Below are 22,840 nucleotides of genomic sequence, written 5' to 3'. Positions count from 1 at the left end.
GACAATATTGTACCCTGTGTACCCTGTGTACCCTGTCGTATGCTTTACTCCTATGTAGTGACACTGTTGCATATTTTGTCCTGTATATTAACTTTCCATGTTAGTGATTTCTACCTTGAATGTCTATACTAATATATACCCTCCTATATAAAACTGTTGTATATTTTGTCCCGTTAGTGATTTCTACCTTGAATGTCTATACTAATATATACCCTCCTATATAAAACTGTTGTATATTTTGTGATATTTACATTGAATGTCTATACTTCTTTACCCTCCTATATAAACCTGTTATATATTTTGTCCCGTTAGTGATTTCTACCTTGAATGTCTATACCACTATACCCTCCTATATAAACCTGTTGTATATTTTGTCCCGTTAGTGATTTCCACCTTGTATGTCGATGCTATTTTGTACTACTATATCCTCATATGTCAATGCTGTCGTATGTTTCGACCTTTCTCGTTGACACTTGTCTATAGTTTTCTATTTCTAAATAATTCGCAATTATAGATAAACCTACGCTTGGACGAGTCAGAAAAATGAAAATGTTAGTTATAGTAATGACCGATATCAAAACATGAAGGTCGTGTTGCATTTTAATAATTTAAATACTCTTGCTTAATAATGCAAAGTGGTATCTGATATGGCCATTTAACGCTACCAAACAAACCTGATCGGGATATCACGCTTGATGGTATCACACCTGTGTCGCATGATTTGCTCACCTGGCAGCATCCTGTCACAACACTTCTGATGGAGGGGATGGAGATGTTGGAGGGGTGGTGGAGTAGGGTTTGGTTGGCGGTGTTGGTGGGAATGAGATGGATGTGGGGCTTGGATATGTTGGCGGTGTTGGAGGGGGTGGGGCCTGGATATATTGGCGGTGTTGGAGGGGGTGGGGCCTGGATATGTTGGCGGTGTTTGAGGGGTGGGGCCTGGATATGTTGGCGTTGTTGGAGGGAGTGGGGCCTGGATATGTTGGCGGTGTTGGAGGGGGTGAGGCCTGGATATGTTGGCGTTGTTTGAGGGGTGGGGCCTGGATATGTTGGCGTTGTTGGAGGGGGTGGGGCCTGGATATGTTGGCGTTGTTGGAGGGGGTGGGGCCTGGATATGTTGGCGTTGTCGGAGGGGGTGGGGCCTGGATATGTTGGCGTTGTTGGAGGGGGTGGGGCCTGGATATGTTGGCGTTGTTGGAGGGGGTGAGGCCTGGATATGTTGGCGTTGTTGGAGGGGGTGAGGCCTGGATATATTGGCGTTGTTGGAGGGGGTGGGGCCTGGATATGTTGGCGGTGTTTGAGGGGTGGGGCCTGGATATGTTGGCGTTGTTGGAGGGGGTGGGGCCTGGATATGTTGGCGGTGTTTGAGGGGTGGGGCCTGGATATGTTGGCGGTGTTGGAGGGGGTGGGGCCTGGATATGTTGGCGTTGTTGGAGGGGGTGGGGCCTGGATATGTTGGCGGTGTTTGAGGGGTGGGGCCTGGATATGTTGGCGGTGTTGGAGGGGTGGGGCCTGGATATGTTGGCGGTGTTGGAGGGGGTGAGGCCTTGATATGTTGGCGATGTTGGAGGGGATGAGGGTGGTTGGGTTGGCGGTGTTGGAGGGTTGGTGGAGTGGGGTTTGGTTGGCGGTGTTGGAAGGAATGAGGTTGGTGTGGGGTATGGGTCGGTTGGCAGTATTTGAGGGGGTGAAAAGTGCGGGTTGATTGGGAGTTTGGGGTATGGATTGGTTGGGAGTTTGGGGTGTGGGTTGGTTGGCGGTGTTAAATAATTCTACTGCTATATAGGGTTCGCCCTGTGTTAAATGAGGCTTTGATTATATCTCATAGTTCGTTTAGGATATTTGCCTAAGTTTCAAGGTCGGTTGTGCGATAGCCATTTCTGACAAAGGATGCATTTTAATTTGGTTGTATATGTTTGTAGAGCAGGTTTCGTCAGGTTCACAGGCTATGGGGTTTTAGTACACGTAAATTAACTGAATTCTCCTTAACTGTTTTTTTAAACATATGAACATGGACAGAACAAAGCTGAAACTTATCAACACTGACAAGCACTGACTTTATGCCACGATTGTGTCTGTCAGGTTAAAACATTCAATGACTGCTTTGCTGCATAAGCCTACTTCTGTGACCTTGGCAATATGTGAAGTTGACATCCATTCGATAAAAGGACGATTTGTATTTAAAAAAAAATCAATAGCCATAAAGATGAGAAAATGAACACAGAATTCGCGTTCAATAGATACTGGATTACGTGTTGATATTTAAATGGACCACCGCCTCATTTAGCATTTAGTTCTACATTCGCTCCTCCTGGACATGGTTGGGATCTGTCTCCAAGACAAAGTCTAATTCTATAAATTTTGACTGAAGTCATGTCTGCTTGACATTCACTTTTAAAATTGTTACTAGGGACCGGTTCTCCTGTGGACAGTAAGATGTAAACAAGTACGATGTCTCTATAGTCGGTACCGTGTCCAGGTGTGATATGTCAGTGTGACTACACTATCAAAATGTCCATCTGTCAGTTGTCCTGTCGTTCATGGAGATCATCTTCAAATAACATTAGCTGTCACTGGTCGTAAACTCTAATGAAACAAAAAAAAAAAAAAAAAAATATCAACATATTTATATATAAATGCCAGGAAAAATAGTATATTGTAAACCACCTTTCTTTCGCATATTTGCGGGCGATTAAAAACAGTGAAAATTAACAGCCGCGAATTAGTTTTCAATCACAGTTACGGTAGACCTTTTAAAACTGTAAATCGCGAAATTAAAAAAAATAATGATCTTTCAGTCGGCGAAGCTAAATTAAGCAAATTACGTAAATGTTCGGAACAAATCGTTTGATTCCGAGCATCGTCCGGAATTGACCGAGATGTCACGACTGGTCTATAATCGCCATGTTATTGTCTCTTTTGATGTAATCCATAAAGCTCTTGGATACCAGCTTTGTTCCAAACAGTTGGATTTGGAAATATTCTGTGGTAGTTCAACATTTCGTTTTTGTCTGGGGTTGAATACCTTATATACAATCTCTGATTGAAAACATGACATTAAAAAATAAAAAGTGAAAGAAAGTTGTGATCGGTATCATATAACGTACGTGCCTCCTTAAAGTTCGCTGTAAAGGATTTACTTATATGATTCAGATATGCAGGACAAATAATTTGATGTATCCTGGCAACGGTGAATGCATGATATGAGACACAACCGTATGAGATAAAAAATACATCAAAGGAAATCTTATTTTTGTTTAGAAATAAACCGTACAAGTGTACTTACTACTCCATAAAACCTCTAAACAAATCTTCAAATTTCTGCAATAATAATAAAGGACGCATGCTTCATTAAATCGTTATAAGATAGCCTATGTTTATCGCTGTGATCATAGTAAAAGAACTAGTCTAGTTAGCTTAGCCTTTGTTGGCTTTAAATATTCAACAATTAAAGTGTTATTGGGGTTGGGGTCGGGCGTTGGTGGCTGGGTTTGGGGTTCGGGCGTTTGCCTGTATGTAGCATCAATTATTTTTATTCATTCAGTTTTATCAATTTTTTCTTATTTTAAATAGAATAAGGATTTAACGTGTGTAAATGGGGTTTATATTGCAGACTTATTTCTTCACACTAGAAACGCTTTAATTTAAAGAGATATTTTGACTTTAACCAGCTCAAACTAGTGTTTTCAAGTTTAACAGAATTGTAAGCATAAAAAATAATGGATAAAAAGTTGAATAAAAACCTCAATGAATAAATAGTAAATAAGTCAGTAAAAAAGTTGATTTAAAAATATGGAAATATATTGATTGAAAAAACTTCTTCCAAAGCGTCCGAAAGTTGACAGAGCTACACCACCGTGTCACTTGTACGTGACGGCTATGTAGAACAATGCATATCTTTTGTACTTACAACAATCTACACGCAGTTAGCACGGGGTAATGGCGCTTTACAGACATTTAAATATTGACAAGGCTCTGATCGACTGATATAGATCAACATTCTTTTTGAAGCTCTTTATAATTTGACTTAAGCATGCCTCATTTGCAAGCATACACGTTTGATCTGACACAAATTTAGAAACTTATGACTTTCTTCAGCAATGTAAGTAATTGTGACATTGGGAATTGTAATGACTGAAACGGTTTTACGTATTGTTTGGTCGGTCGGAACGAGCAAAACCTCCCAGTAACAATAAATTGTCGAAAAAATATTGTTGTGACGTCATAGATAAAATGACATTGACGTCACACTTAACTTCGCTGGTGAATAATAGAATCTTCCCCTATCTTGAGGATATGATAGACGATTCTACTATCATCCACAGAATTGTCTCCCGTTTTTACTTGTGCTCTTCTGTCAAGCCCTGGGGTATGCCAGATATCACTTGTTAGCAGCAATCAAATGACGTCACGTCAACAATTCAATTACCGAACATCAACGTTGTGTTGCATTACAATATTTTATTTGAAATGTGAATGCATGGAATCTCCATAAATAAAATATGATGGCAGAAAAACAATCATTCCCTACCTAGATGGCGTGATCTGCAATCAAAGGGATGATATTCGAGGATAGGTCGTCTAACCCGAAGTGATATATCTTTGGTTGTCTAACTCAAAGTGATATATCCTCAGTTGTCAACTCGAAGTGAGATATCCTTGGTTGTCTAACTCGATGTGAGATATCCTTGGTTGTTTAACTCGATGTGAGATATCCTTGGTTCTCTAACTCGAAGTGAGATATCCTTGGTTGTCTTAACTCGAAGTGGGATATCCTTGGTTGTCTAACTCGAAGTGAGATATCCTTGGTTGTTTAACTCGAAGTGAGATATCCCTGGTTGTCTAACTCGAAGTGAGATATCCTTGGTTGTTTAACTCGAAGTGAGATATCCTTGGTTGTTTAACTCGAAGTGAGATATCCTTGGTTGTCTAACTCGATGTGAGATATCCTTGGTTGTCTAACTCGATGTGGGATATCCTTGGTTGTCTAACTCGAAGTGAGATATCCTTGGTTGTTTAACTCGATGTGAGATATCCTTGGTTGTCTAACTCGATGTGGGATATCCTTGGTTGTCTAACTCGATGTGGGATATCCTTGGTTGTTTAACTCGAAGTGAGATATCCTTGGTTGTCTAACTCGAAGTGAGATATCCTTGGTTGTCTAACTCGAAGTGAGATATCCTTGGTTGTCTAACTCGAAGTGAGATATCCTTGGTTGTCTAACTCGAAGTGAGATATCCTTGGTTGTCTAACATGAAGTGGGATATCCTTGGTTGTTTAACTCGAAGTGAGATATCCTTGGTTTTCTAACTCGAAGTGAGATATCCTTGGTTGTCTAACACGAAGTGAGATATCCTTGGTTGTCTTACACGAAATGAGATATCCTTGGTTGTTTAACTCGAAGTGGGATATCCTTGGTTGTTTAACTCGAAGTGAGATATCTTTGGTTGTCAACTCGAAGTGAGATATCTTTGGTTGTTTAACTCGAAGTGAGATATCCTTGATTGTCTAACTCGAAGTGAGATATCCTTGGTTGTTTAACTCGAAGTGAGATATCTTTGGTTGTCAACTCGAAATGAGATATCATTGGTGGTCTTACACGAAGTGAGATATTCTTGGTTGTTTAACTCGAAGTGATATATCCTTGGTTGTCTAACTCGAAATGAGATATCCTTGGTTGTCTAACTCGAAATGAGATATCATTGGTGGTCTTACACGAAGTGAGATATTCTTGGTTGTTTAACTCGAAGTGAGATATCCTTGGTTGTCTTACTCGAAGTGAGATATCCTTGGTTGTCTAACTCGAATGTGAGATATCCTTGGTTGTTTAACTCGAAGTGAGATATCCTTGGTTGTCTTACTCGAAGTGAGATATCCTTGGTTGTCTAACTCGAAGTGAGATATCCTTGGTTGTCTAACACGAAGTGAGATATCCTTGGTTGTTTAACTCGAAGTGAGATATCCTTGGTTGTCTAACACGAAGTGGGATATCTTTGGTTGTTTAACTCGAAGTGGGATATCCTTGGTTGTTTAACTCGAAGTGAGATATCCTTGGTTGTCTAACTCGATGTGAGATATTCTTGGTTGTCAACTCGAAGTGAGATATCCTTGGTTGTTTAACTCGTAGTGAGATATCCTTGGTTGTCTTACACGAAGTGAGATATTCTTGGTTGTCAACTCGAAGTGAGATATCCTTGGTTGTTTAACTCGAAGTGAGATTTCCTTGGTTGTCTAACTCGATGTGAGATATCCTTGGTTGTCTTACTCGAAGTGAGATATCCTTGGTTGTTTAACTCGAAGTGAGATATCCTTGGTTGTTTAAATCGATGTGAGATATCCTTGGTTGTTTAACTCGATGTGAGATATCCTTGGTTGTTTAACTCGAAATGAGATATCCTTGGTTGTTTAACTCGAAGTGAGATATCTTTGGTTGTCTTACTCGATGTGGGATATCCTTGGTTGTTTAACTCGAAGTGAGATATCCTTGGTTGTTTAACTCGAAGTGAGATATCCTTGGTTGTCTAACTCGATGTGAGATATCCTTGGTTGTCTAACTCGAAGTGAGATATCCCTGGTTGTCTAACTCGAAGTGAGATATCCTTGGTTGTTTAACTCGATGTGAGATATCCTTGGTTGTTTAACTCGAAGTGAGATATCCTTGGTTGTTTAACTCGATGTGAGATATCCTTGGTTGTTTAACTCGAAGTGAGATATCCTTGGTTGTCTAACTCGATGTGAGATATCCTTGGTTGTCTAACTCGAAGTGAGATATCCTTGGTTGTTTAACTCGATGTGAGATATCCTTGGTTGTTTAACTCGAAGTGAGATATCCTTGGTTGTTTAACTCGATGTGAGATATCCTTGGTTGTTTAACTCGAAGTGAGATATCCTTGGTTGTTTAACTCGAAGTGAGATATCCTTGGTTGTTTAACTCGAAGTGAGATATCCTTTGTTGTTTAACTCGAAGTGAGATATCCTTGGTTGTCTAACTCGAGACTCTTCCGGTGGTTAGGCAATCAATAATGGATTTATAAAGTTATCCTTACTTTGGGGTTAACAGTCTTCGAGTTATCAGAGTTCGACATAACGAATTCTGTATTTTCATCATACACAATATTAAAACCATTCTTTGTTTTACAGGTAATCTGTGAGTGTGGGAATAAACGTGTTTTGGAGATGAGAGCCAATATGTAATATACTAAAAGGAAGCGATATTTCCACCGGAGTTTAATTATCAACTTCGCTCCAACACTTAATCCAAAATGTCCCCATACTTATGTATACTGGTTGGCTTACTACTAGCTGTGGATTCGACTGGTGCAAGTAAGTGTATTTGTGTCTTTCTTAACTTCTTTGGCGTTTACAGAAACTTATATTCTCTTGATATCGAATATATTTAATTGCCTTTCGACACAGAAATAAGAACCAATGTTACGTCACCATGTTACTTTACCAGAATATTCTACCAGATGACTTTACCATGTTACTGTACCTTGTAACTTTACCATGTTACTTTACCATGTTACTCTACCTGGTTACTCTCTCTTTGACGTTATATTTATATCACAAAGTTCACATAATCTATTCGTACATATATATATATTTTTACCATTTTTTATAAACTTTTTTATCATAATAATCTAAATATACAATACGAATGCTTTTATGACAAATTTTATCTTATTTAAACTTTAAAAATAAAAAAACGATAGTATTTTGTTTGGCCCTAAATGACCCTAGTTGTCGATGGGCCGTAAAACAAAAACAAACAAACAAACAAACAAACCTGGTTACTTTACCCGAATATTCTACCGGATTACTTTACCTTGTTACTTTACCTTGTTACTTCACCTTGTTACTTTACCATGTTACTTTACCATAATATTCTACCAGATTACTTTACCTGGTTAATTTACCTGGTTACTTTACCATGTTATTTTACCATGTTACGTTACCATGTTACTTTACCAGAATATTCTACCAAATTACTTTACTAGATTATTTTTACCATGTTACTTTACCTAGTTACTTAACCAAGTTACTTTACCAGATTACTTTACCAAGTTATTTTACAAGGTTGTTTTACCAGCTTACTTTACCAGATTACTCTACCATGGTAATCTAAAGGTTATTTTACCTGGTTTCTTTACTGGGCTACGTTACCTTAGGTATGTTACAATAGTTCCGTTTTCATAGTTATGTTACCATAGTTACGTTACCATTGTTACGCTACCATATTTGTTTTACCATAGCTACGTTACCATAGCTCCATTACCATAGTCATGTTACCATAATAACGTTACCGTAGTTACGTTCCCATAGGTGTTACCATAGCTACATTACCGTTGTTACGTTACTATAGTTATGTTTCAATAGATGTTACCATAGCTACATAAACATAGTTACGTTACTATAATTATGTTTTCATAGATGTTACCATAGCTACATAACCATAGTTACGTTACTATAGTTGTTTCCATATATATTACCATAGCTACATTACCATAGTTACGTAACTATAGTTATGTTTCCATATCTACAATGCCATAGTTACCAACGTATGATAAACCTTCATTAATTGTATCTACAGGTACACTTTACGCTGCCAAAACTATTGTGTATACAGTACATGTTTATGTGTTTTTGAAGCGATACTCCTATAGTCAAGGGAAAGAAGATTGTGTTAAATTATTTCATACTAATCAGAGTTTATCCCAACAACTTCTGTAGCAGATAATGCAGTGTGTTAATGCCATATTGCAATTATGTATTAAATATGACGGATGTTCAACATATTTCTTGGATTTAGGGAAAGCATATCGACAGACAACACCGGGAGCCTTAGACTTAGTTTCTGGGTTCACCCTTAACTAGAAAGAACGGATCAAATTGTGTGTGTGTGTCATGTTTTGTGTGTATACGGGGTTATAAATGGTCAGGTCATTTTAAGAATTGCACAGTTTGCCTCTAGAATGTCAGATTTGAACGTTCCGGCGACGGGATGTTATGCGTGCTTAGTCATAGGCCAACAATGGTATGTTGCTCAAAACGGTGCTTATAATATAGTGTTTTGGATGATAGTAACGGAAAGAATGTTCCATTGTGTTATAGAGTAATTGGTAAAGGTTTCCATCGTGTTATGGAGTACATGTATAGGGAAAAGGGTCCATATTTGATGGAGTAAGGTTCCATTGTGTTATGGAGTATAGGGGAAAGATTCATTGTGTTATGGAGTATGGGAAAGGGTTCCATTGTGTTATGGAGTATGGGAAAGGGTTCCATTGTGTTATGGAGTATGGGAAAGGGTTCCATTGTGTTATGGAGTATAGGGAAATGGTTCCATCGTGTTATGGAGTATAGGGAAAAGATTCATTTTGTTATGGAGTATAGGGAAAAGGTTCCATTGTGTTATGGAGTATAGGTAAAAGATTCATTGTGTTATGGAGTATGGGGAAAATTTTCATTGAGTTATGGAGTATGGGAAAAAGGTTAAATTGTGTTATGGAGTATGGGAAAGGGTACCATTGTGTATATGGAGTATGGGGGAAGGTTCCGTTGTGTTATATATTATGGGAAAAGGTTCCATTGTGTTATGGAGTATGGGAAAGGGTTCCATTGTGTTATTGAGTATGGGGAAAAGGTACCATTGTGTTATGGAATATGGGAAAAAGGTCTCTTTGTGTTACGGGGTATGGGGAAAGTTTTTTTTTGTGTTATGGAGTATGGGGAAACGATTTCTTTTTGTTATGGAATATTGGGAAAAGTTTCCATTGTGTTATGGAGTATGGGGAAAAGTTTCCATTGTGTTATGGAGTATGGGGAAAAGATTCCAATGTGTTATGGAGTATAGGAAAAAGATTCCAATGTGTTATGGAGTATAGGGAAAGATTCATTGTGTTATGGAGTATAGGGAAAAGTTTCATTGTGTTATGGAGTATGGGGTAAAGGTTTCTTTGTGTTATGGAGTATGGGGTAAAGGTTTCTTTGTGTTATGGAGTATGGGAAAAAGGTACCATTGTGCTACGGAGTATGGGGAACGGTTTCATTGTGTAATTGGAATATGGGAAAAGATTTCTTTGTGTTAAGGAGTATGGGGAAAAGGTTCAATTGTGTTATGGAGTATGGGAAAAAGGTACCATTGTGCTACGGAGTATGGGGAACGGTTTCATTGTGTAATTGGAATATGGGAAAAGATTTCTTTGTGTTAAGGAGTATGGGGAAAAGGTTCAATTGTGTTATGGAGTATGGGAAAAAGGTACCATTGTGCTACGGAGTATGGGGAACGGTTTCATTGTGTAATTGGAATATGGGAAAAGATTTCTTTGTGTTATGGAGTATGGGGAAAAGTTTCAATTGTATTATTGAGTATGGGGAAAGGTTTCATTGTGTAATTGGAATATGGGAAAAGATTTCTTTGTGTTATGGAGTATGGGGAAAAGGTTCAATTGTGTTATGGAGTATGGGGAAAAGATTCAATTGTGTTATGGACTACGGGAAAAAGTTTCAATTGTATTATGGAGTATGGGGAAAAGAATCCGCTTATGTTATGGAGTATGGGGAAAATGTTCCGTTGTGTTATGGAGTATGGGAAAAAGGTTAAATTGTGTTATGGAGTATGGGGAAGTGGTTCAAATGTTTATGGAGTATACGGAAAGGTTTCCTTCGTGTTACGGAGTATGGAGAAAGGTCTCTTTGTTCATTATATTATGGAGTATGATAAAGGGTTTCATTGTGTTACGGGTATTGGAAAAGGGTGCAACTGTGTTATGGAGTATGAGAAAATGGTTCAAATGTGATTTTGAGTACGGGAAAGGGAGTATTTATGTGTTTTCATACGTTGATTTCTATAGATGTTCCGGGACGTCCAGTCATAAGTGATGACTTTGACTCGTTTCCAACTGTCGGAATCAATATGAATACGAGCTGCTCCTCGACAGCTGTTAGTCAGGCGGACCTTCCGATCAGTATAACTTGGTTAAAAAACGGGACATTCATCCCTGGTGCTACCCTGTCAACCAACGGTCTCGTGACGACTAGCGAAGTTTCCATCCCTATTACATCACGGCCTGAAATGGTTCGTGCCACCATTACCTGTCAAGCAAGCAACAGCAACGGCCAGATGTCTCATCTGAAACCATCTTTGATGTCAGACGTGAGTAATGTATGAACCGAATGAACTAGTAATAATGTTTGATATTACATTAAATTACAGAAAGAAACATCACATTAATATATGTCATCATATTTCTAAATCTAGTTATTATTACCGTACTCTTCTTATCAAAGGCTAGTTTGTTACCTATAATTTGATTTTCTACATCTCAGACCATTTTGAACATAGTGATGAATCCTGATATAATATTCCGTGATCTTATTTGACCATTCTTTGAATTTGGTGTATTGCATTATTACTAGGACTACAATTCATTTACCTTGTATTTGTTTCCTTGATAACCTTAAAAGTTCAAAGAAACTTATTTTCAATATTTTATTTACCAAGTGCCGTTTACCCTGGATAAACAATCAAGTTAGCAGAAATGTATTTCCAATATTTCATGTACCATGTCCTCTTTACCCGGGATAACCCGTTAAGTCCCAGGAGCATTTTATCAATGAAGTATTTCAGGAGGCGGTATATTGTAGTCTAATTATCTTCCAATTCTAACACAAGACGTATTCACAAGGTGTCCTCCGTCTGTAAAAATCATATTGATTTTTGTTGAAAAAGCAACAACACAAGAACGGTACGAAATCAACCTTGTGCAGGGAATTTCTTTTGATACTAATAACTGTGCCGTTTGCTTTATTTTTTTCTGCCATTTTCAATGAAAATTGCTTTAAATTGATGTCAAATTATGTTTCAGAAAAACCAATCGTCCCAAATATAATCCCTGTCGGCGGGGCGACTTATTTCGATGAAGGTACAACAGGAACATGGACATTGAATGTGACTCACGCTTACCCTAGTGTAATACAGTACACTTGTTACGTAAATGGTAATGTGATCACCGTCTCAGAAAGCAGAGGCACAAATGGCGACGACAATACCTACAATCTACTAATTACTATTACACGAGCTCTGATCTCAGCTGATCACAACGTGGCCATCACATGTGACATCAATCATGACACCTTCCCCGAGCCAGATAAAAAAACTACGAGGACGGCCTTCATGATCGTACGGCGTAAGTTTGTTATTGCTTAAAAAAAACCACACTAATGTTTAAGAATTATATTGCGTCGCCTTTAATTCTAGGACGAGACGACAGTATATTTCTGGTAGAATGCGTTCATTAAAAGTTTGATTTGAAGAAGATGTTACCTTATCGATTGGAGCCAATGAGCTTTCAAATAGAAAAGGGCGCATGTTTCTGGATGGGAATTAAATTCAAGAAAGTTTTTTTTTTTAATTTTTGTATATATACTGCATGTCACATTTACAAATTGCGATATTACGGCCTAGTGTAAAGCTTATCTAAAAGAAATTATCAAGAGAAAATACGCGGGAACCCCGGGGGGTGGGGGGGGGGGGGGGGGGGGGGGGGGTACAAATACAATTGTGTATGTATATATTTATAGTAATAATAATAAAAAAAACCAGGGTGTAATGAGCTTGCTCTCATAGCATGTGAAAGCGCTAGTGTGAATTTCTGGTTTGTGTTTTTTATTATTATTACTATGTATATCCATCACAAGGACATTATATATTTTTAATTATATATATATATATTCTACTGTACTCCAACCGTAACTGGTTTAAACATCAATTAGCCCCCAAAGCAAATATATGGTTTAATTTTCCAGACAAACCCGGACAACCAAGCGTCAATACCAGTTTTGGTACTTCCGGGGTGAATGAGAATACCAATATCCATGGTTACTGCTCGTCAAGGGGCGGTTTTCCTACTCCAAGCGTAACTTGGTCTGGACCTTCCAGCATGTCCCTCTCATCCGCATCTCAAGGTGACCTTGTAATCAGCAGATTTGACATCGTCGCTACTGTTGAATTGATTGGCCAGATATTCACCTGCACTACTTCAAACGTAATGGGATCTTTCAGTGCCTCAGGGACTCTGTCGCAAGTTTACGGTAAGATTTCATATATACGGCGCTCACAGAAACTACTAATTTACCTAACGTTTGCACCAAAAAAAAATTGGTTTAAGATTAGAACTGTGTGGTAGTTGTTTTATTCAAAATTCATCCGTAACTCAATATAGGTGGGTTTTTTTATGAAATCTTGAGTGTATTGTTACGAATTAGTTTGAAATCTAGATTCCCCCAACCATTAGTTTTAAAAATATATCCCATAATGCATTGCGGTCCGTTACGAAACATGAATGCAGGTAGCGCAAGGTACCTTGGGAAGGATTTGAGTTAGTCTTAAATAAAGCTGTATGAAATTAACAAAGATTCATTTTAGAATTTAACAAATTTAAAACATTTATAGTATGACATAACCTTAACTTTGTAATACTGTTAAATAGCTATATGATTGACTATAGTCAACGACTTAACGTCTGACGTTAATAAAATAGTATTTATAATCTGTTTAGTTTCTAACCCTTATAAAGGCAAGACTTAGCTTTTTATCTGGTGGAACATTGTGTTAATTTGTATTTTGAAATTACCAACAGCCAATAAACGCTATTATCCATACAACTGATATTTTAGCTAAAACAGTTGACATCAGAATATGTTGTTTGCAAGATGTGATTGAGTGGCTTATATTATGAAAAGAATATATCATGTAGATACGTGTAAAGATGATGTTTTCGGACCAGGAAATGTCAGTGTAAAGCGGAAGTTTGAGGTTTTTCATATTCTATCACATACGGTAGGTATCAGAAAGGGTTTAAAACTTATAACTTCATTCTTAATCGTGACCTTGACCTCCTCCAATACCGTACGGAAAATTTCAAAATATGTCAACAACTCATGACGCTTATTAATTACATAATGGTGCTTGATCGCCTGACAACAGCAACAAGACGAAATGAAACGTCTACTATGTATTTTATAAATTACTTTTTCTTTAATAAAAAACAAAAAATAATTAATGTATAAATAGATAAATAAATCATTCATGGAGCAGCATTGCTTCGAATCATTTGTGTCTGTAGTGTCACTCGAAAAAAATACGGAATTAGATATAAAATGAAGGAAGCAACATGAATCTGAATACTAACGTCGTTTTTAAGTCAGAAAACTTAATACTTTGTTCCATCACGTCTGGTTGCTAGGGTATTGGTCATTCACGCCTTGTTGCCAGGGTATATGTCAATCACGCCTGGTTGCTAGGGTATTGGTCAATCACGGCTGGTTGCCAGGGTATTTTGTGATGTACTAAGTCATTATTTCTGTTTATGGCTGATGTCCTAGCTTATCAATTTTGCACACGTGATGTGATGTCATTTACATATGTAGTCTGTCATAAGTAGCAGGAACATGGCTGGTGACTGACCAAAACATTTTTGGGATAATACAAGATAAGGTTTTATTTTGCCAATATACGTCTTGATAGAAAGACAAACGACACTATCGGCATACAGACTAAAGAGTAATTTCATTATTAAAAAATCAATAAAAATTAGTGAGTTAAGACCCCTATGTAAAAAAACTACAGGGGGAATATGACCAACTGCTCCTGGGGAATTAGCGTCTCCTGCCTCTTTGAGCACCAGACAGGCAAATCTAGGTTGAATTTACTGTTTACAGTCCCATCAGGACTAAGGTGAGGTTGACAACGTGAACACCACTTATCATATCAACAAACATCTACCACATCAAACCGTTCAATATTTCATGCTCTTTGGTATAAAAAGTATTATTTCAATATACTGTGGATCGGGATGGGGTAAATAATCATGAAAATTGTGCTGAAAGTGATTTGGTCAACTGGCTGTTCTTGCTCCTTAATCATTAATACGTTATCGTTCCTATTTACTTTTGCATGCTTTTGCACGTGTAGAAGCTTTTAAATATTGTATGGCTAACAGTGTAGTTTGTGTGTATCTTTTTTGTGCATGTGCGTTTTGTTGTAATCATTGTCATCATCATTGTCGTCTTCATTTCACAATCATTTTCATTCACATTCAACACCAAAAACATCTTATTTATTCAATTGAACTATACCTCACATTGTTCCTGAAGAAATGTCTACCAATGTCGTATATTTAAGACATTAAACAAGGGTACAACACGTATTAGAGACAAAAGCTGACACGCGTTGTTTTCAGCTGCACGTCTTTACGGAAACATTTTTATTTAATTACCAATGATGTCTCTAAGTTATCAAAATGTTAAAACTGGGATAATCGTGCAAGTTCCTTCCTGAATTTTAACTCCGCTGGAAGATTTTTATCGCCGAGAGTAAAAAGGTGAGTTAAATTTATTTAAATTTATAAAGTTTATCACTTAATTACTGCCTTTTTCGCGATGTTAATTACAGCGCTTGTTTGCTGTTTGTTGATCTTCTAAAGTCAATTCATTTTTATTGTGCCTGCTTCTATTTCGTAGTCTTGTCAAAACCTTTCGTTGTATGTTTTAGCAAAAGACAAATAATTCAGTTTATGTGCACCGGAGAGAGACTTTTAAAGGGACTAGCTGAAATAAATACGGACAGACAATTTTTCAACATGTGTACTGTTGGACATATATTTTTTTATAATTTATAATTCAAAACAAAAGCGAGTATGGGTTACAGTTTAAACAAATCTGTCTGGAAAATCTTAGCACATTAAACATTTGTATTTGACGGGTAATATCCTCGTTTGTCAATACACACAATACATACTGAGTATATTGACATTAGGCGAGTACCTTTGAGTTTCCCAGACTGTGAATTGATTGGTACAGACAAAAATTCTTGACCAATCGCTAGTCAGTATATGTCTATAGAGATTCAGGAGCTACGTCACACTAACAGTGTCCTAGACTTGGTTATATCCGGAATAAGGACGATAAACCCATCAATCAATCAGACGTAGCCAGATATCTACCTCTATTTGGTCGGGACGATTCCTTTTATATCCGAGATATCACCTGTGTTTATGCTACTTCATAAGTCTCCAGTCAAAAGTTTAGATCATCATAAATATGTCTTTCATTTGATGTTGGACTGGTTTGCAGTGTATATATGTAATGTAACATTTTGTGTCCAGTTTTCTTTGTAAATTAGATCACAAAACATTAAAATTTATTTTAAAACCAATAATAATATTTTATTAATTTGAAGAAAATCTCCCAGAATGAATCAGCGGGAATAAATATACGATTCAAACTCGATTATTACCTATTAATTTTAACCAGTAATTTGAAGATAGGTTTAAAGGTACTGTAATTATAGAAATGTTCAACATCAATGCACACATACCACAAAGTGAACTATATGGCGTTAGAAATCAACTGTACGGTTTTAATTTCCATGAAAAAAAGAGAGAAAAAAGTACATGTAAATAAAAACAACCTGACATAATAACATTGCCCCTTAATGTTGAACTATTTATCTCAGTGAAAAAACAATATCTGATCAATAACACATAAACAAAATAATAAATAAATAAATAGATAGATAAACAAATAAGAGAACCGCTATTATCTTGGTATGCCTCTCATTCATTTAAATGCACACAATGTGATACGCATGTCTCAATTACACAATAACTTTTAACAATTGGCACTTAAACAACCATCAAATGTTCATCTCATAACATACATGTAATGTAGAAAAGATACTTACTTTAGCATAATAAAATAATAATCTAGCTATTGTTAACTGAAAACACGACAAAAGTACTTTTGCACGAGATAAACAGTTTTCATCTTAAACTTAACTTTATAGTATCTACCAAGATCACCAGAAAGGGAGCGAGAATTTATGACAGGAATGCATGAGGAGGGTGATGAGTTTTAAATATGCTATTTCAGTGCCCCCTGGGCCCGTCTTCATCGGCGGGTTCGTTTCTGAGATTATCGAAAGCCAAACAATGAACCTCACGTGCACGTCAAGAGGTGCCCGCCCACGTGCAAGTGTATTGTGGACACTTCCAGATGGTACAGTCGACAGGAGTTTCTCAACACAGGAGAACCGAACAACAACGACTACCGTTAATACTCTCGAGTATACAGCTCATTTCAGCGACAACGGGAAGACATTTACCTGCAACGCGTCGAACCAATTGGCATTTCAAGATCTGAACACTCCCCCGATCATCGTATATGGTATGGAAATGCTATTAAAACACGCTGTTTGGTTTTTGTGTTTTCGCAGCGAGATTTTTGAGCGGTTTGCTTTATAACTAAGTGGCATGCTATGTTCAGATTTGGTGCACGCAATTCTTTGAAAGAACAATTAGTCTGCCAATGGACATAACAAAACGGCTGTTTTAATTGTGGTTAGAAAATGCGTGAACTTATGTAATTTATTATCTCATCTAAATTATAACCAACTACACAGGTGGAGGAATTGACAACACTCGCATTAGCAGGCTTTGGATAGTAACGGTCGTACACAACAGGATTCTTCCTTCTTTCTCTAGAAATACAATGATTAAAACGTCATTTTTTTCAGTCTCTTTTGTTAACGGAGGCGCACTTCAGAAAAATCAATAAATACGATTAAAACAAAAAGAATTAAGCAATAAAACCGACTTGTAACAAATTGACCTCTGATTGGGTATATTTGATCTGAATATGATCAAAAACAGACTTGTTAGTCTTTGCCAAAAACATGTTTTTTCGTCTTTACACAAAATTGCAAAGAAGGGCAAGCTGAATGATTTCACGAATTTAATATGTCTGGATACATCCAATAGATGACAAGTCAGGAAAATAACCATCAGACGTCGGGAGACAGGTTTAAGGGTCTTACTATGTTATTTTTTTTTCAATTTCATAATCTATTGTTTTAATCAATAGGGATATTTAAAAGGTCTATTGCAGAAAAAATCCATGATTTCAGTTCTTGAAAATACTGTATGCAAATGTCCCACCAATCCTTTTTCCGATTCCCACTGTGTATAAGACATCTACCAGAGAGAGATGGTACTTATTGTAAGACGTTAACAAACTTATATTATTGTCATCATCTCATCTTCATCCATACAATGTAAGTCATTGTGATGTCTTCGTGCCGTCTTCGTATTCCATATTTAGTATTAATTAGCGTACTCGATCATGGTAACGGGTGGATGTTGTAAAAGTGTTATCTCCCGTGGACTTTTTAATGTCAAAATATCACTTATTAATCAATATAAGGAAGCTATCTTACTTATTAACAGGGTCCATTTGTTCAAAAGGTGATTAAGCTAGTTACAGTTTAACAAATTTTTAAAAAAGAATACTGATAAAATCACTTCTGTAAACCTAGCTTAACACATTGTTACGAAACTCCCACCTGCCTATTTTAAGGATCACATATACTGAAGTTTTGAAGTAAGAACGAATGAGATTTTCACTAATCAAGTAATTAAGGTAATCACCTTTTGAACAACATGGCCCATATGTCACATATTTTCCTCGTTTTTCACTGAAATCTCATTGTTTATATTTCACCTAGATTTTATAAATCTAATCTTCTACTTTCTCTTCGTATACACTTTTAGTGCACAGCTACTTTTTTTTAAACTAGCTAATGCCTGAAAACACATACCCGACTTTGAATCCAAATCTATGTGGGTCCCTGGGCTGAATACAAGATGGACATTGTATAACCCCTAGTTCAGCTTTTTTTTTTAAATGGAAAGCAACAAATATTTCACAGATAAGTGTTCTGGCAATGAGATTGAATTTTTACACGAGGAGAGGAGGCATAGTTAAGGATACGCTAGGATAGGGGCTGGTTTTCAGGATAAATATGGTACTTAACTTTTACACTAGGGAAGGGGACTTGATTGAGAATAAATACGGTACTGTTTTTTTACAATAGGAAAAGGGGCTTTTTTTCAGGATAAATTCGTTACTTAATTTTCATACTAGAGGACGGGGCTTGTTTGAGAATAAATAAATATGAGAGAATGTATGTTAATTATGACATTTATTACTTTTCAATATTCCATGTGTACTAGGTAGGTTGATATGATTAATATATACTTTTATTATAAATCATAATAGCGTACCATTTACTTTAAGCATTTTGTCCAGTAAATGTTATAATGCAAAAGAATGTTGATATAGCCATAATTACAACACGCATAAAACTGGTAGTCATTGTTTTAACATCATATCCGAATGAAATCCTTATTTCTCATCTGTAGGACAGACACTACAATAAATTGTCGTTTGACCTCGTGAACCGATTTGACCCAATATTGAATCAATCTAATCAATATTCTACTTCGTTCATGCATCATTTGTTGTGTAGGAAGTTTCTTTGTTTCATTTCATTTGATTCATTTTTGCTGACATTTTTTCATATTATTGACATGTCAGTTTTATTTTCATCTGTCACTAATCAGAAATAAAGGTTAAATATCAAGATTCAGTCATACATGTATCGTCCAGCCATCATAGCTCATTCAGTGGAACATCCAACAATGCGACCTCGGATGGAGATCCGAGGTGTGTGGTTCGATCCCCATTCCTGGGCGATTGATGTTTTTCATGAAGCTGAGACGTTTGAGTGAGTGTACTGTCCTCTCGTGGTTGTGTGCCTGAGCAAACCACTTAACCCCAGTTGCTCTCGGAGAGCTATATTGTCTTTTGACAAGACTTATTCTGCTTATCATTTACCTTTCTTGACCTTTATAGTTTCAGGAAGGTATGGAAGAATCTATCGTGAACGATAACTAAATGATGTGGGTTTCTCTAACTTTAAAAATTATTACTTTTTTTTCAATGAAATCGCTACTGGCATCAACTGAAAACAACATTTAATTGTTTTTTCTTAACCAATATAATTATATGTATATACATATATTTATTTACTTAATTCTAAGTAGAAAATAATACATAACAATTGAGTGTCAAATTGATTTGAACAATCTTAAACCAAACAATTAATTTTATTAAAAATTTATTTATTTAATAGTTTTTAATTAATTTTTTGTTATCTGTTTTGACATTTACTTTACCTTATGTATTTTATTTCATAATTGTGCGAAAATTTTCCTCAAAACGAAACCTAGATCATCTATAAACTGTCCAATGCCTCACCTGCTTCAAGCTTTTCTGCCAATATGCTTATTTCTTTAACCGAACCTCTTAAGCAAAACCACCATTTTTATAAAAAAAAAATCTTTGTCATTTTCACATTTCCACACATGGAAAATTCAAATTCTACAAATTTATTAGAAATATTGTTTTTCCTAACGGGAAGACTGTATAAAAAACGGAATAGCTAGGAGCATGCTGTTTTTTTTAAGCAACTGAAAGCTTGACTTAAGGCCTAAGTTACAATATTTGTTTGCACTATCTGAGACTATTCAGAGCTTATGACTACATAGCTGCATGGTATTTGTGTGTATTTTTGACAAACTTTTAGTTCAGCCACAAGCCGTGTTTATAACCGGACCGATCGTCGCCTACGAAGGGAATGCAGTCAATTATACTTGTGTGACACCCCGGGCTAATCCAGCAGCCAGTTTGTATTGGTTAGGAGTTACCTCTGATATTGTACAGCAATATTACCAGCCAACCATAACGATACTTGACGAAGAACAAACGTTCCGGACAGAATTAGCGATAACCATTCTACCTACCGCCACCTACAAAACCATAAATGTCACGTGTGAAGCCCAACACGTTTCCACGACACCAACTGCTCTACGAAATGCATTGGTCGTCACTGTATATCGTAAGTACTTCTACAGATATTGTGTTTTGGAAAGTATGATAGCATGGACACAGAGCACGTGATAAATTATATTTATTTCCATGCCTCCATTAATGGTCGAACCAGAGATGTCTGGCCAAATATTCAAGTCTTACCCTCAAATATTCGATTAAAGGAAAAGTCCTCTCAAGTCGAGCAATATAATCGTAGTACCATCAGAAGACTTGTGCACATTGTACGTGTTAATTACAGGAATGCAGAGACTTGTATATCAGATATAGAAGTCTCTGAGGAATGCAAGAAAAAACAATTGAATGAAAGAAGATATATGTTTCCTTTTAGGTACCCAAATAATCATCAACATTCAATGTGATTAATAAACCTGATGAAATAACATCTGCCTCAAACTGACTTGGGGATTCCTTTCAACTCATTGCATCATTTAACTCGGTTAAGAGGGTATAGCAAAAACACCCGATTGTAGCCGAAAATTGGGGTCCCGTGATGACATAGTCAAACAGAGGGAAGTAGTTCTGATAGATGATATGTTTATTTTTTTTATATAAAAATGTTTTTCAATTACAGACATTTTATTTCTAAGCAATTATATCTTTTCTGTTCTAGTGAAACCCACAGTTGTGCTGATGACAGCTTCCATCGAAAATGTACGAATTACTTCAGACTACTCAATAGATTACAACGTCACATCCCGTATAGAGTTTAACGTCACATGGTGGCACGAGTCGCCCTTTGGTTCCGGTATCAGAACACAGGTGATCGGCAATAGTATTAAACATGTAATCTGGAAAAGAACTGCTTCAGTGGCTACCCTCACCATCCGGGATTACCAGACATCAGACGACGGTGGTTACTACCCAATCGTGGCTAATTATGCCGGATTTTCTGCGATGCCAATTGGCAGTAATGTGGCCCGCACAACAGGATATGGTAAGGAACAATCTCAATAAATCCACCATCAAGTGATCTCCCTTGTACTCGAACACCATTTTTGCCAAGAAATTTCTAGCACACCACATACAGCAGACCACGTGGGTTTTCTCGGGCTTCTCTGATTTCCTCCTACAGTAAAACCCCTCACGTGCTTTAATCCAAGCCAACGAGCGTAATTAATAAAATACACATTTCTTTAAAAGCCAATAATACAACCACGATTTTAACTCCCCTTTGTTGCTACCTGGGTATTGATGTCACGCCTACATATCTGGTTTGAATTTGCCAATTAAAAAACGTACATTTATTTTTCTATGTTTTTTTTATTTTTATTTTTTTTGTATTTTTAATATTTATATATACATGTACCAAAATTGCTAATGCTCCTTTTATTCTCTTTGTACAGCGATTCCGACCACCCCACAGATCATTACATTTAATTCCTACCCGGTGGACATTACTAATGTACTGATGAACTGTACATCTTCTAAGGGAGTACCCAATACAGAGATTAGATGGTACCGCAATACACAAGTAGTAGACTCCTCCTGGACAACGGTGGGTGACATCTCTTTCAATTCCTATAACCATCTGGCCGTCTTTGCTGACAAAGGAGCCATATTCAAATGTGAGGCGAGCAATATTTTCGGAAACACATCCACCTCACTCTCATTCGTCGATGTATATGGTAAGATATTTTTGACAATTTTTGTGTGTCCAATACTAATTGACTTCTGAGTTTGATTGGCTTGCTAATATCTTTTATTTAAGAGCTTTTTGTTTTGTTTTGAATAGTAAGCAGAAATCTGACTTCTTGCACCGCATACATGTACATTTTGGTTATCTGCATGTATTTGATTTTGATAAGATATAGTTTTTATGAATTAATTGATGAGGCTGGTTTGTAGCTAGAAATACTTCCTACAGTGTTTGATGATAGCAATGAATATGATATTTGAAGGAAGAATATGATTTTCAACACAAAACATCACTAAATTACCATTAAATCATTGTTTACATCAGATTTTTGTTTACTGTTTAAGTAAAATTGATACATGTATATATTCATGGGATCTGAGAATTTGTAACAGTAGATATATTTTACCTATCCTAATG

The 22,840-nt window shown here is 36.7% G+C and overlaps 1 protein-coding gene and 1 long non-coding RNA gene across 2 annotated transcripts; both read left to right on the top strand.

Moving 5' to 3' along the window:
- Window positions 1-10,909: 10,909 nt before the first annotated feature.
- LOC117340210 lies at window positions 10,910-13,083 on the top strand. Its single transcript, XR_004535398.1, has 3 exons — window positions 10,910-11,152; window positions 11,865-12,185; window positions 12,805-13,083. It is a non-coding gene; the product is annotated as an uncharacterized LOC117340210 (long non-coding RNA).
- Window positions 13,084-20,093: 7,010 nt separating this feature from the next.
- On the top strand, window positions 20,094-22,840 carry LOC117340208. The gene is made up of 3 exons (XM_033901963.1): window positions 20,094-20,794; window positions 21,398-21,721; window positions 22,131-22,840. The coding sequence occupies exons 1-3, from the start codon at window positions 20,449-20,451 to the stop codon at window positions 22,460-22,462; spliced, it is 1,002 nt and encodes a 333-aa protein (XP_033757854.1). The 5' UTR covers window positions 20,094-20,448; the 3' UTR covers window positions 22,463-22,840.

This window comes from Pecten maximus, chromosome 13 (genome assembly GCF_902652985.1).
Source record: "Pecten maximus chromosome 13, xPecMax1.1, whole genome shotgun sequence".
In the NCBI taxonomy this organism is placed as follows: domain Eukaryota; kingdom Metazoa; phylum Mollusca; class Bivalvia; order Pectinida; family Pectinidae; genus Pecten; species Pecten maximus.
Note: the sequence above shows the minus strand (reverse complement) of the source record. Positions and strands in the feature narration are given on the sequence as shown.